Here is a 14,672-nt window from a genome sequence, read left to right on the forward strand (position 1 = left end):
GTGTGCCTCCCTCTCTCCTCCCAAACAAACAAGAGTTGAATCTCACTCAATTGTACCCCTTCCGGCTTACTTACAGTCAAGATGGCCGTAAAGATAACAAAAGCAGGGCAATATTCATCTTGGATCGTGCCTAAGTAATGGATCATAACATTAGGTATGGAATTCTGCAGATGCTCCGGTTTAAAATATGACCAAACTTTTCTTTGGATGTCAGCTTTTGAGCCACGACTAAGGCCCAAATGTGGCCTGCAACAGATCAGCTAAAGCTTGCTTTTAGCCTAGCAGGTTGCCGAAAATGCCTTTTGCTATGCGATTCGCTGTTGATCACTTGCGGCCCCTACTGCCCGTTTAAGAGTGAGGAGTCAGCAGTCAATGACCAGTATAAAACAGAGCAGTCAATAAAATAGGTTTTGTAACAATTGTCAATCACCGCAACCAGGGGACATTCTTGAGGATACAGTCATAAATGTGCACAAAAAAAAAAAAATATTAGGCTGATGGGCCCAGTGGTATGCGAAATTAGCTGCGGACAGTGCACGATCCCTTTCAGGCTTACGTCGGGTGGAGGTAATACAGTATGCATTCAGACACCAACCTGAACTGGATGTCGAGCACCGGTGCATCTGTGAAATCCGACAAACACTCAATGTTGATGACCTGCTGGAGCTGAGCTCCACCATCTACTGTGGGGTCTACTGCCTTAGCGTGGACATTCAGCTGTGGAGATAATGGTCAAGGATTCTACAGATACCTAAATGACACTGGCAGCATACATCTCAGCCTATCTACATAAAGCAGCTTTGCAAAGTACTCACACCCGTTCCCTCTGTCAGTTTTGTTGTTGTGTTGTAGGCCTAGTTGAATAAGGGTTTTCTTGACAGTGTGTGGTATGCAGAGAGACAGCAGTCCTGCAGAACTCAGCTGGGAAGTAGTACCACTTGTTGATTTAGCTGTGTGTGTCAAGTAAACTGCAGTGCTTCCTGTGGGCTGGAACGGGACAATCTAGTCTGTAAAAACTGTTTTGATGATCAAACTGTGTTTGATGATAAGGTGATCTTTGAATTTCAGGTGGATAATCTGTGCAGTAAAGCCCATCAGACCAAAAACGCAGCCGGCCTTCAGGGAAAAGTTGAGACCGACTCGACTTTTGGAGAAACACAACCCCACGTCACGCTGCGGTGGCCAATCATGTAACCAGACTAGTCGGTGTGTTTTGAGCTATGGTTTGGGGCGGTGTGAGAGTCCCAGACAGAAAACATCACTGCCGCAGGAAAGTTTAACACTGAGGGTAAAAAAAACAAAACACAAGCACTGAACTGTCGGGTGTATATAGTGTAATGCTCTCTCTCTCTCTCTCTCTCTCTCTCCCCCAATAACAGTAATTGTGAAATATAAGAACAGGACGTCACACAAATCGTCCGTTTCATCGACACTCCGCCTGCCGCACCATCCTGCTGAAACACCACTAACTCTGAATGACCTGACCACACTGTATCAGGCCAGGGTGCTTAAAAAGGCCCAATCGGTCGTTTTAATGAAATGCAGTTGCCTCCGTCCAGTCGTAGATACCATCTGCCTACTTGCGGGACCAATGGGCTCAAAAGTTCATTTATCCCAACTGCCATTGGCCTTTTAAACCAAGTAAGGTAGTTTCACATTTTATTTATCCATTTATTGACTTGTTGTTCATGTTTATGTTATGCTCCATTTGTTGTCATTTTATTTTTTTTTACTGTCTCCCAGTGTTTTTGGGATTCTTGCATTGCTTGTCTGGTGTGTGGCACTGTTGGCTGTAAATCAAATTGCCCCTTAATAATAATAAAGTTTCCTTGATCTTGAAAACAAGCTGTGGAAAGGATATGAGTCTTGAGCGTGTCGCTGCTGGTCACTGATGAGGAGAAGCTGAGGAACTGGGTAGAGGTCTTGTTGCCGTAGAACACGTAAATACGACCTGTGGGACGTTAGCAGGGCCACTTTCTTTGAGTTCATTCATTCTGAAGTGATCACATCAGACTAGCAGTATCCACTACATTTAAAATGACATACAATTACTAATAACATTCTGCATCTCACTTTTCTTTCTCTTAACACTAGGTGTCAGAAGTATCCTTTAAAATATATTTAAAAAAAGAAAAAAAGAAAAAAAGAACAGGCCTGATGAGATGTCCTAAAAGTAAAAGATGCAGAACAGAAGCACATTGGAGACAAATACTATCAGAAAGCTGCTCACCCAGGTTCTGCCTGTACTCTGCCTTCAGTCCAATCTGCAACAGCTGGTCCTCATAGATAACACCGTTGTTCTTATAAACAAACCTGCAATTTACAAGCACACGATTACTAATTTACAACCAAGACCTTTGACAACTTCTTTTTTGTTTTAAATATAAATATCTTAAAAAGTTTGCACTTTGTCAACCAAGACAGTTTGCGACAAACTAACACCAGCAGAATATTTCAGCAAACTTGATGTTGAAGCTGAAAAGGGGAGTTCACTCTCAGAAGTTGCAGCCAGGCTGTTTAGACCAGATATGTACATTTAAGCCAATGTTACAAACGTGGGGAGTGGAGCGATTACCAGGCAGGGAGGGACTGATAAAAGAAACCATCCAGTTCCATTAGAGTTTAGATTCTCTGTCCGAGCCCGCCGATATTTTCCACCACTATCCTCGGGCCGGGCCCTTGATCAAGCATTTGTGTTTTTTTCATCATTACTTTATGAGCCTAATTGGGTGGGGAGAAAGCTATGCCTCTCCAGCTTCTCCCGTAGCTCTGGGTATGTGTCCTGCACTGACTTGAGTGTGAGGTAAACTGTGCTAAATCATGTCTCCCCCATCTGTAGCACTGTCTTTGATAATTGCGCAACCAGGCCAGATTGTTTCAGATATCTCACGAGTCCTTTAGCAGCAGATATGGTCTCTCCTATATCCGGCGCGTTGTCGGCCAGTGCGCCGGCACGCAGACCGTGGCGAAGGACTGTATTAATTAGGCGATCGATACAAGAAAGTCTCCTATATGGTTCCAGGGCTTTGATTACGTTGCTGCCTTGATCGGTTATCCACACTATTCAGCTGAGGGAGCTAGGGTCGAGTTTATTTTTTTTTTTTACGTTTCTTCTTTCGGATCCATTTGCGATCCATTCCATTCTCAATAAACAAACAGCGCAATTTACATGGTTCGTCCTTGTTGCATTATTCATTAAGATAATTCCAGACAGATTTCGGTAGTTAAAACTACTCGGAATTGTAGTTGAGAACGTTAGATATAACGACCCATGTATTAAGAAATTGTCGGGTTTAAATCACGCTCAGGCTCATAATTACAGTTAATGTGTCGGGCCGGGCTCAGGCACAATGTGCACGGGCTCGGGTAGGGTCGGGCTTAATCTTTTGGACCCGATCTAAGCTTTAAGTTCCATTATGGGAAATGCAAGATCCAGTGTTTTTGGAGTTCGGTCCATACTAGAGAAAAAAAGTCAGGATACGTCGGCCTCTGGATTCTGACCATTCGTTTTTTAAATCGGTCTCGTGTCACCCAACGTTCTGAAAGTGCAAGACTAAATCGGCCCCTTGATATTTAATGGAATGTGGATAACTCAACATTATTTGTAACCACACTGTCTGCTACTTTCATCAACCAAGCTCACAGTATGGTCCCACCTGGAAAAGTTGTCCTCAGACACAGTTACGGGTGCAGGGGTGGAGATGTCGGACAAGACATCAACCAGCAGGCTGGCTCCTGCTGAAGGGGTGGGGTTCAGATTCAGCAGGTCTGTGAAGGGGTGGCTGGAACCCTGTGAAAATAAACATCAGCAAGCATCCGCTTTAACATACCGTATCCACAACCAAACATACAGCAGTGTGCAGTTTTTTATATATACAAATACTAATTAAATATGGAGGCAGGCTAAATGCAATCCCCAAATAATCCATTTCATTCTCTGCTTTCTAAAGGTTGAACACTGGAGTCGAACTGAAGCTTAAATCCACTTTTTGTGTAAGGAAATATACACTATAATCACACAACAGCTATTGTATGTTTGGGCGTTTGCCATGTTGTTGGTTGACTGTCAACTGAGAGATGGTTGTGGCTAGAAGGGATACAGCTACAGCTGGACGTTACACTGAACCATATCTAATATAATAATCATTTTAATACTTTCCCCCAGAAAACGCATGTTCGTCCATTCGTAAGGAGTGTTAAAAAAAAAAAAAAAGTTACCCTACAGCCCCCCCAGTTGGTCCAAACCTATACAGCACTGTACTCGAAACTCACCTGTGCAGGCTATTTTAATTACCAATTACTAATTTATCTTTGCTATTAATATGTTGGATTCAAATGTATGTATATTTTTAGACATATTTAAATTTTTGAAAAAAGAAACTTTCAAAAAAATATTTTTTTTTTTTAAACATAATTTGGCAGCCCTCTTGCACCAACTCTGAGGACACCCCCCTTAGGGGTCACAGACCCCCCTGTTGAAGATCTCTGATTTAGAGTGTTAAATTCCTGCCCACAAAAGTCTTGACCACAGACGCAGAAAACAAAACCCAACCCTCTTCAGTGCTGGTTTATGCAACAATAAATAGTGATGTAATTCACTATACTATGGTGTTGTTTCTAGCTATCAATATACCATGGTCCCAGCAGAGAGCAAGGTGGGACTAGAGGAGGCAGGGCGAGGTCTGTTGGTAGGAAGAAGGTCTGCCATCAGTGAAGGAGGAGACTGATGGAGAAAGAAAAGAAAAGGAACAGAAAGAGGAGAAGAATGATACAGGGTAGAGGAGAAGACAAGTAAAGGCAAAGATCAAGTAAATGCTGAAAATAGAAGAAGAACATCAAGGTAAAGCAGTAATAAACAAAATGCAACAATATGCAGAATATGACGATGTTATGTTTGTGTGGTGGAGAAAAGCTACAGCCGAACATATTACAGAAAAGCTTTTGGTTTACGTGCAGTTTAGTGTCCCAAATTCCACTATGGCCACGCCAAGACCCGCCCTACGAAGCAGCTCAATTGCTTGGGGTTAGGTATTTCAACTCGAGTGGTTAATGTTAGGATAGCCGATTGGTCAGGGGATAGGACCTGTACAAATGGGATTAACGTTACGGGGAATTTGGGACACTAAACTGCACGTATACCAAACTTTTTAACCATGCTGTGTTTTAAAAACAAGACATTAGAAACCGGAGACATTTCTTTACTTGTTAGGAACGAAGGTTTTTCCTGGGTGGCATTTGTAAGAAAAAAATCTTTGGTAAAAAACAAAACAAAAAAAACAACCTGAAGCTGTACAGGCCAGATCTCCCTGCTACCCATTACAGCACCACTGTGGAGTTACCTTGTTTGTGCTTTCTGTGTTCTCGCTGTGCTCGGCGCTGCCGTTGACATTCCAGCGGGTATCGTCGATGTCGGGCAGGTTGCCTGGGCCCTTCTTTTTCTTCAGCTTGGCCAGGATTGACGACTCTCTCTCTGGGAATGGAGGCATCTCTTCTAAGACTGTGGCCTGTGGAGGGACAGAGAGAGTGAGAGAATACGGTAAAGCTTTGAGCCTGGGCAATACTAGGCTCACTTTGCAAAACCTTCCTCTACAGCGCTGCGGAGGAGGGTCTGAGGTCTGGCTAGTCCACACAGCACTCCGGGATGGGAGAAAAACATGCTCTGGTTTATTGGCATCGTGTTAAGCAACGGACGCAGCCCCGGTGTCGCTACAAAATAGTCTCGGGAAGGAACTTGTTTTGGTGGAACATGTGTACGTTCAGAAGTAGTTTTAGTCGTGCAACAGAAAACTCAGATTGGACAGAGGGTCTAGCGAGCTGTCTGGATTTACCCTGCAGAGATCTGAGGAGCAGTTAACCATCGTCCTCAGAAATACAGTGGAGTTTAAAATGCCAACATGTGGCCAGTTAGCTCAGTTGGTAGAGCGGGCGCACATATGCAGAGGTTAATTCCTCGACGCAAAAGGTCCAGGGGTCGAATCCGACCGGTGATGGTTTTCCTGCATGTCTTCCCCCCCCCCCTCTCCCCTTTTATATCTCAGCTTTCCTATCCAATAAAGGCAGAAATGCCCCAAAAAAATTAAGAAAGCGGAAGGTAACGGACATCCCGACGAAAAGAAGTCCATCCGGGGGAATTTCCGACGGCAACTGAACGTTGTGGATATAGACTAGGGCAATACAGACAGCTACTGCACCACTGTTCAATTAGCAATGGTGATTATCAGTTATTTCACAGATCTAAAGTAATCGCATAAATTCTTAGCCATATGACACTACACAATATGATGCAAAGAGTCTCAACTCACTCACAAGTCTAACCTACACGTCACTAACCAATACGTTTTTATAACAAAAAAGCTGGAAGTAGTTCATCATGCAGAAGTTCCCAAAGTAGTGATGGACAAGGTGTTACTACACTGTTAATGCCGGTTTGAGCTCAAAACTACGTGTCACGTGATCCAATCCAACTTTATTTATACATTTAAAAACAACAGAGTTGAGCCAAAGTGCTAAAAGGTCACGTCTGAGGGATATGGCTGTTTCAAATGGCTACACTCAAAAGGGAGAACAAGCATACCGGAGGAGGGGGAAATGCAAGAATGGTTCAAATGGGCATAATGGCACACACACTTTCTGACATTCTGTCCTTGAGGGAACTTGCAACATTCCTTCACACACAGAGAGTGACAGACATAGCTGTGTGAACACTGAAGAGAACTTAAGAGAGAAGTTAAAACCGCAGCTCCTTTCTCACCTCTGCACAATTGGCCAATCGCTAGGTCGACCCACTTGTTGATTTGTTGGGTTCTCAAAATTGCAAAAATTGTCAGACCCAGCTAATCAGAGCAACATTCTGCTGTGATTAATTACAGCAAAGCAATTGCATAGTGCAATTGCTCATTCAATCATTGCCATCTGCTGAGCTTAATTAAACTGGACGTGATGTATCTTGTCTGACTAATTACAAATTTAGCCTTAGGCTGTGTGATATAGTGCATCTGCTTTTGTTTCTCCCTAAAAGTTGAAAAGGTCCTATGACATGCTGCTTTTTGGATGCTTTTATATAGGCCTTAGTGGTCCCCTAATACTGTATCTGAAGTCTCTTTTATATAGACCTTAGTGGTCCCCTAATACTGTAGCTGAAGTCTCTTTTATATAGACCTTAGTGGTCCCCTAATACTGTAGCTGAAGTCTCTTTCCCAAAATTCAGCCTTGGTGCAGAATTACAGCCACTAGAGCCAGTCCCACAATGAGCTTTCCTTAGGATGGGGGGGGCAGGGTGGTGGTGTGGCCTTAATCTCTCTCTCTCTCTCTCTCTCTCTAACCCATAAAGGGAAGATTCCAGATTGGCCCGTCTGAGCTTTCATTTTCTCAAAGGCGAACAGGATACCCAGATCTCGGTTTACACCTATCACCATTTCTAGCCACTGGGGGACCATAGGCAGGGTGGGGAACTCATATTAATGTTAAAAAACCTCATAAAGTGAAATGTTCATGCCATGGGACCTTTAACCTTTATAAAAATTAAGAGAATTAAGTCATTTTTTAATTCTGATGTTAGGGGGAGTCTTTTTTTTTCAAGCAGGACTTCCACCATAATATGCTGAGGGATAATAACAATAAAACTCAGCAGAAAAAGAAACGTCCTCTCACTTTCAACTGCTTTTATTTTCAGCCAACTTAACATGAAAAATGTGTCCCTGCACAAAGGAGGGTCGAAATCAAAAGTTGCAGAACGTTACAGGGAAGACATCCTCCTCCCTCATGTGGTGCCCGTCCTGCAGGCCCATCCTGACATGACCCTCCAGCATGATAATACCACCAGCCATACTGCTCGTTCTGTGCGCAATTTCCTGCAAGACAGGAATGTTAGTGTTCTGCCATGGCCAGCGAAGAGCCCGGATCTCAATCCCATTGAGCACGTCTGGGACCTGTTGGATCGAAGGGTAAGGGCGAGAACCATGCCCCCCAGAAATGTCCAGGAACTTGCAGGTGCCTTGGTGGAAGAGTGGGGTAACATCTCACAGCAAGAACTGGCAAACCTAGTGCAGTCCATGAGGAGGAGATGCACTGCAGTACTTAATGCAGCTGGTGGCCACACCAGACACTGACTGGGACTTTTGATTTCAACCATCCTTTGTTCAGGGACACATTTTTCCATTTCTGTTAGTCACTCTGTGAAACGTTGTTTAGTTCTTAGTAGTTGAATTTTTTTATGTTCATACAAAGTTTTACGCATGTTGCATGCAGTTGAAAGTGAGAGGACGTTTCTTTTTTTGCTGAGTTTAGTAAAAATGTGGACAAAAGTTCAGAAAAGATATGTGATGTTACTTTTAATGCCATCACTGTGATGTTGTTGCTCACCATATTTTTTGGGGGAAAAGTAGAAACATCCTTTAGACAACAGAGGTTAAAGTAAAGGGTCCGTTAGAGTTGGGTATATGTTGGGAAGCAGAGGAGAGGCTTAAAAAAATATGTTTATCTCCAAAAAGGGTGCCTAACAGAAAAAGTAATCGACTTAAATCACTCCATCAATGGAATGATGGCTGACATAGCTGGCCCAGGCAGAATGACAGAACAACCAAGTGGTTGAAGTAGCAGAACCAAAAACACATAAAATGCCCCCCCATTTTTCTATCCACCCTACTTTTCCCCATTGTGATCTGTGAATGTTTGAGTGTGTGCAAGACTGATAGTTTGTTAGGTGTAATCAGAATCATGTCCACTTCTTCTATAATTCACTCACCAGTATGTCAGTGCTGGCAATGCAGCTGAGCCTCAGGTACTCGATAGCTCTCTGCTGAAGTTCCACGTCAGCGTTGCGCAGCTGGCTGTCTGAGCGCAGGACGTCTTGGATCGTGGCTTTCACTTCTGGAAACAAGTTGATGAACTTGATGTACGCCGACAGCAACAGTGCCCGAGTTGGCACAGAGCACAGGTGGAACTTGGAGTGGAGAAGGTTGAACTGGACCAGAGGGCTGAAGGAGAAGGCAACACAAAGACGGTAACATTTAGGTCAGCCCTAGACTTCACAAAATTAAGTCAATATAATATGGTTACTTTTCATATTAGGCTTCTTCTGCTCTTTTTCTATGGTAAACATAGCCCATGTTTAGTTTTAAGATATCTCATAACCTGGAAAAAAATAAAACCATATATACCGCTTGGAGCTAGCGAGCTGAAACATCAACCTAACTCAGGCAAAAATGATTTGATTTTTCAAAACAGTGTGGATGATGTTTACCTGGAACGCGAGTCGCCAGCAATTAGGTTGCCAAACTCTCCCAGGATGTAACCCCCCACTTTCACCAGGTTCTCATGGCAGGCGGGAGCCTGCAGTGCCTACAAGTGTTCACAAAGAATCACGACATTGGGTTAGGAAAATACACTGCTATCTACTGCAAGTAAGATTGGGAATAGAATAGGTGGGAACCAGCCAGCCAACATTATCATGTGGACTTCACATAGTCCAGCACAAAAATAACAATCCCTCTCTGGCTTTTAACATGTAGTAGGCTCCTTAAGTATTTCTTAGGGGTGAAGGGTCTCTTTTGATTGCCACTGGTAAAACTTGATTTTAGTCATCACACTTTGGTTATTTTTTCCCCTTTTTAAAAAAAAAAAAAAAAATCAATGTTGTTTTTTAACTTTAGGCTGTGAGGGCTCATTACTGCTGCTAGAGATGTCTCCACCCACCCGATCCCACCCAGTGCTATTATCTGCCAATACAGAGTCAGACTCACTTTGTTTTTGCTGAACAGCTCTGCATTTAGAATAATTTGATGGCTTCCTGTAATATTCTCTAATGACTCATTCCTTTGTGTGGTTCAAGTGTTTTAACAGTGCTCAAACAAAGGACTGAAATTCACCTTATTTAGCCAACACCTACCCATTTAAAAAATGCCTGAAACAGCTCAAAATATTCATATTTGCTGCACTGTTAAGCATGTTAGTCCAAGCAACCTTTACAGGGATTGAAATGAGACAATTATTCTTTTAAATTTGCACCCAAAAAAGAAGGTGGGGATGATTGGTGAAATGGGCTTGCCATTTGTGACTGAACCCATATAAGGATTCCCACAGTAGCCTGTTGAAGCCAATTCCCACTTAGCCCACATTTAATCCTCTCGGTGCCCACATGAACAAGTTTGCTGAGAAAAGCGGCCTTATAACACTGACGAGGCGGATGCTGAGGGTGCATACTGGCAGTCATGCTGATCTGTGATGACATAAATCTTGCCCACCTCGAAGACGGTCTTGGCTGCATAGCCTTGGACATCATCTTGGTTTATGACAATCTGGATGACACGGTACCACACCTCTTCACTGACATAGTCACCGGCAATGCGGATGAGGTTGAGAATGGTATCCACGTACCAGGTGTAGTCCACGGCATATTTTTCTGCCAGGATGGCCACCTTGAGCACCTGAGGGAGAAAAGCAACAGGTTTGGTCTCGAGAGCCGCACACAGAGGAAACTGAATGGGGAATTGGCCTGTACCGACGACCCACCATCTCCTCTCTGATTGAGTAGTCGGCGTTCTCCAGGTAGCTTAGCATCTCTGCCACAATCTGCTTGGCGTTGCTGCGATCGCACATGGCATAGAGCAGATCCACAGCCCGCTGGCGAACACTCACATCTCGCTCTGTCTGTATGGAAAACAAAACACAAACAGAATGCATGAGAAATGTCTCCGGCAGATTTTATCAGCTGTCAGCTACTTAAATTCCACTGTAGCTAATCAATTTGACCAAGGTGTCCCATATATATCTATGGCAACCACACTTCACTGGTGAGACAAACGTGCGACGGTCAGGAAGACGTTTTGGCAGGGGGAAAACTGATCAGAAAATGTAACGGAACGTTGTAGAAATGTAGGCTAGTAGAAAGTATAGATAATTGCTGCAAAATGTAACAAAGTAAAAACCATTCCATTTTGGCCCTATAAATAGCGCGATCAATCACCAAGTAACGCAGGATTTAATCCTTATGTAAATTGCAGTGTTAGTGTTTCTTTGCATACTATGATTTCTTTTTTCAACAAATTATCAGAAATACATTACAGTACAATACTGTCATTGTAAACGACTGTAGAATTAAATAAAATGCAGTAACCAATTATTTGGAGCAAATTGTCATCACTCAAATGTGCGTAAGAGTGCTCGTAGATTTTGTTCTTAGCTAAGAACAAATCCAAGACAAGAAAACATTAGTGAATGTCAGAATCTTCTTAAAAAGTGCGTAAGTGGGGTTTAAGAACATATTTCTTCGTAAGAACGGTTGGTGAATGAGGCCCAGTGATCATAAACAACCACTGAAAAAGTGCATAACAATTCCAGAGGCACATTTCAGATTGCATAGCTCCCCACTGGTCAGGTGGATTAAAAAACCCAACCATGCAACCACCAGGTTCTAAAATAAGGTATCTAAGCAACCTGCAAAAGCTTGTCAAAGGCACTCAACTGAGGACGGACTCACCTTTAGAGCGTTGATCACAGTATCTATATGCGTCTTTACCGCCTCGTGAGAGAACTCGGAGCTGGCCAGTGTGCACATGCTCTCCAAAGCCAAATAACGGAGATTGGTCTCCCTGTGCTGCAGAAACTGGCCTAGCTGGTTGCAGGCTCGTACCAACAGGGTGGGCTCACTGAGAGAAGAGATACAACAACTGGCTGCAGTGTCCAAATGCCAACACACATTTCAACCATCCAAAAACCCATAAATGCTACACAACACTGGAACGGGAACTAATGACAGCTGGGTTTGGCCTGTGAACTTGATGTGAAGTTTAATAATAAAGCTTTATGTTCTGTTGTCAGTGTTTTTAATGCAGTGCTTCAGTCTAATACATACTAACATCTAATATAAAATGTTGGAAACAAACACGATTTGCTAAAAGCCTATCCTGTGACCCAATAGTAAAATTCCCCTGAAAATGAATGAATTTCCTGAGGTTTCTTTGTCTAGAACACACCTCTGCATTTACATGATATTCTAGGAATTTAAATGACCAGCTGAAAGCTTTTCACGGTAAATATGACCAACCTGTCATGGTGGATGATGAGGGCGATGGCTTCGAACAGAACAGCATTCTTAGCGTTGGAGTGCTGGACCTTCTTGGACTTAGGGGGCTCCTGGGCTTTGTTGAGGATGGTCTCCAAACACTCTGTCAGACGACTTCGCAGCGCTGCATCCTCTGCAAAAACAAAGTCTCCTAGCCTTTACTATTACCACACAATTTATTCCACAAACTCTTAGTATAAGAGCAGCATTACACGTTTCATATTAACAATGAATCAAACCATTGTATGTTATGTCACATTATGAAGAGAGACATCACAGACGTCAATCCTCACATTACTGGTTTTCTGCTGGATGTCTATTATCCAGAAGAATTATATAAACTGATATATCACAGCTCATTGCTGTTTTTGTTTTTGATGGTGTGTGTTGCCCTTTAGAGGTGTAGGTAGGTAGGTGTATTTTTTTCCATTTTGGACAGAGCCAGACCAGATCTTTCCCCCCTGCCTAGTCTTTATGCTCAATATGCTATGCTAATAAAATAAATTTCCAAAAATGTTGAATTATACCTTTAATTGTAAGCTCAGGAGAAACGTCATTAGTCTGTATTGGTGGATTTCTGAGAAATGATATTATTCAATCTGGAATTATGCTTCTCTGATAAACATACACTTAACCGTCTCTGCAAACCTACGCAGATCAGGGCGTTATGGGTAGCTGTAGGTCACAGAGGCTAGCAGGGTACCGGTAGGGTAGACGCGTGCACCTCCCAAATATATATATATATATATATATATATATATGTGTGGACAAGCAAGTTGATTGGTTGATTCAACTGCTGTTGGGAGGTGGAGACGAAAACAAACATATTACATACAAGTATAAAAGACACGGCCACGCAAGCGTGTACTGTTGTCGCTTGGATACGTGTAGCCCGGAGAAAGATAGTGACGCGTAACGGTCAATCCAGGAAGTTCCATAAGAGCCGGCTGCCTACTACAGAAACTACTACAGTTTTCTCTCCTTTAAAGCGTAACTCTCGCCAAAATGCAACCTAGGGTCTTTTTGTGAATGTACCCGAGTCAAACTTTCGTTTAAAAGCATATTTAGGACGGAAGCGCCACTTAAGATTTACCGTAATTTCATTTTTCGGTCAAATGGCCTTTTGAATGGGAGTGCTAGGGGCACTTTTATGCTAGCCTCAAAATAGCTATTTTTAAAACACTAAGAAGGCTCGACACAACATGAAGCTTTGGTCCAAGTATCACCAGGGGCTCTACACCTTAACGAAAGCATTGACAACATTGTTTGTGTACCCAGAGTTTACTAAAAAGAAAGGTTTTAAACAACTCACCGTAGGTCTTGTTGTTTCCGGCTGCAGCCATTTTCTCAGTCAAAAACAATCGATTTCCAAATGCAACGTAACAGGGAGGAGAGTAAAGATGGAAAGCTCCTAAAGCTTAGTTCCATATAAATGCACGGATTATTTCTTGTTTTGTCGTTATTGAAAAACAATATTGACCTCGTAGTGGAAAAAGGAGCCTCATATGGAGTCCGTTCATTTGCATTCGGATATCGACTCGTTTTGACTGCCGAGGTGGTAGCAGCCGGAAACAACAAGACCTATGGTGAGTTGTTCAAAACCTTTTTTAGTAAACTCTGGGTACACAAACAATGTTGTCAATGCTTTCGTTAAGGTGTAGAGCCCCTGGTGAAACTTGGACCAAAGTCTCATATTGTGTCGAGCCTTCTTAGTGTTTTAAAAATAGCTATTTTGAGCCTAGCATAAAAGTGCCCCTAGCACTCCCATTCAAAAGGCCATTTGAGCGAAAAACGAAAATACGGTAAATCTTAAAAGTGGCGATTCTGTCCTAAATATGCTTTTAAACGAAAGTTTGTCTCGGGTACATTCACAAAAAGACCCTAGGTTGCATTTTGGCGAGAGTTACGCTTTAAACAGTACACGCAGATGAAGTTCCACTAATCACGTGTCACGTGACTGTGCGTTTCTACACATAATTATAATTTCTCCTCTAGAAACCACATGACTGTACTGTACCATACCAGGTGGAGGGTAGCACTGTAGCAGGCGCAGCAATTTCACAGACAACCATGGTGCGGCAACAAAGTAGTATGTATAGTCCTGTAGATCGATGGAGGCGGAAGTCACAATCTGGAAAAGAAAATACGAGATAACGCGTCAATACAAACACGTTGGAATCAGATTGCATCTCTGACCTCAGTAAGATGAAGATATCATGTGAAGTTCCAGAGAGACACCCACCCTACTGAGCCTGGCCACAGCCAGTGAGATGGATGTTTTGAAGTCCTCGGGACTCTTCTGGGCTAGAGTGGTAATAAGGCTGGCGGCTGCCGTTACCACTCCCTGACAACACACAGAAAAACTTTTATGCAAAAATTACACACCAACTGGCACAATATTTCATCAATAGTTAGAGATTAGACAGAGTGAGCTGCCAAACAAAACACACGCTGCATCCCAAATCCATGCTACATACCAATTCTATACATTATGTACTACTAGGGGTGGGGGGGGGGGGGAAAATCGATGTATCGTGATTTTTGTTGCGATGATTTTTGAAATTGATTCTTTTCCCTAAAATCGATATTTTTTATTTATTTATTTTTTAAT

The 14,672-nt window shown here is 42.8% G+C and overlaps 1 protein-coding gene across 2 annotated transcripts in view; it reads right to left on the bottom strand.

Annotated features, from left to right (window-relative positions):
• LOC144518343 (AP-2 complex subunit alpha-2-like) overlaps nt 1-14,672 on the bottom strand; it is a 31,430-nt gene that overhangs the window by 8,082 nt on the left and 8,676 nt on the right. Inside the window, exons 6-19 of one of the 2 annotated variants that reach the window (XM_078250995.1) lie at nt 14,304-14,405; nt 14,084-14,192; nt 12,044-12,194; nt 11,477-11,645; nt 10,510-10,647; nt 10,242-10,424; nt 9,242-9,339; nt 8,744-8,975; nt 5,340-5,504; nt 4,634-4,723; nt 3,657-3,790; nt 2,231-2,313; nt 1,861-1,951; nt 596-718 (exon numbers count right to left, since the gene is read on the bottom strand). In XM_078250995.1, coding sequence (XP_078107121.1) covers nt 596-718; nt 1,861-1,951; nt 2,231-2,313; nt 3,657-3,790; nt 4,634-4,723; nt 5,340-5,504; nt 8,744-8,975; nt 9,242-9,339; nt 10,242-10,424; nt 10,510-10,647; nt 11,477-11,645; nt 12,044-12,194; nt 14,084-14,192; nt 14,304-14,405 — 1,868 coding nt within the window. The remainder of the gene's footprint in view (nt 1-595; nt 719-1,860; nt 1,952-2,230; nt 2,314-3,656; nt 3,791-4,633; nt 4,724-5,339; nt 5,505-8,743; nt 8,976-9,241; nt 9,340-10,241; nt 10,425-10,509; nt 10,648-11,476; nt 11,646-12,043; nt 12,195-14,083; nt 14,193-14,303; nt 14,406-14,672) is intronic. The other variant, XM_078251084.1, reaches the window with a different exon arrangement.

Source organism: Sander vitreus, chromosome 1, assembly GCF_031162955.1.
Source record: "Sander vitreus isolate 19-12246 chromosome 1, sanVit1, whole genome shotgun sequence".
NCBI classification, from domain to species: domain Eukaryota; kingdom Metazoa; phylum Chordata; class Actinopteri; order Perciformes; family Percidae; genus Sander; species Sander vitreus.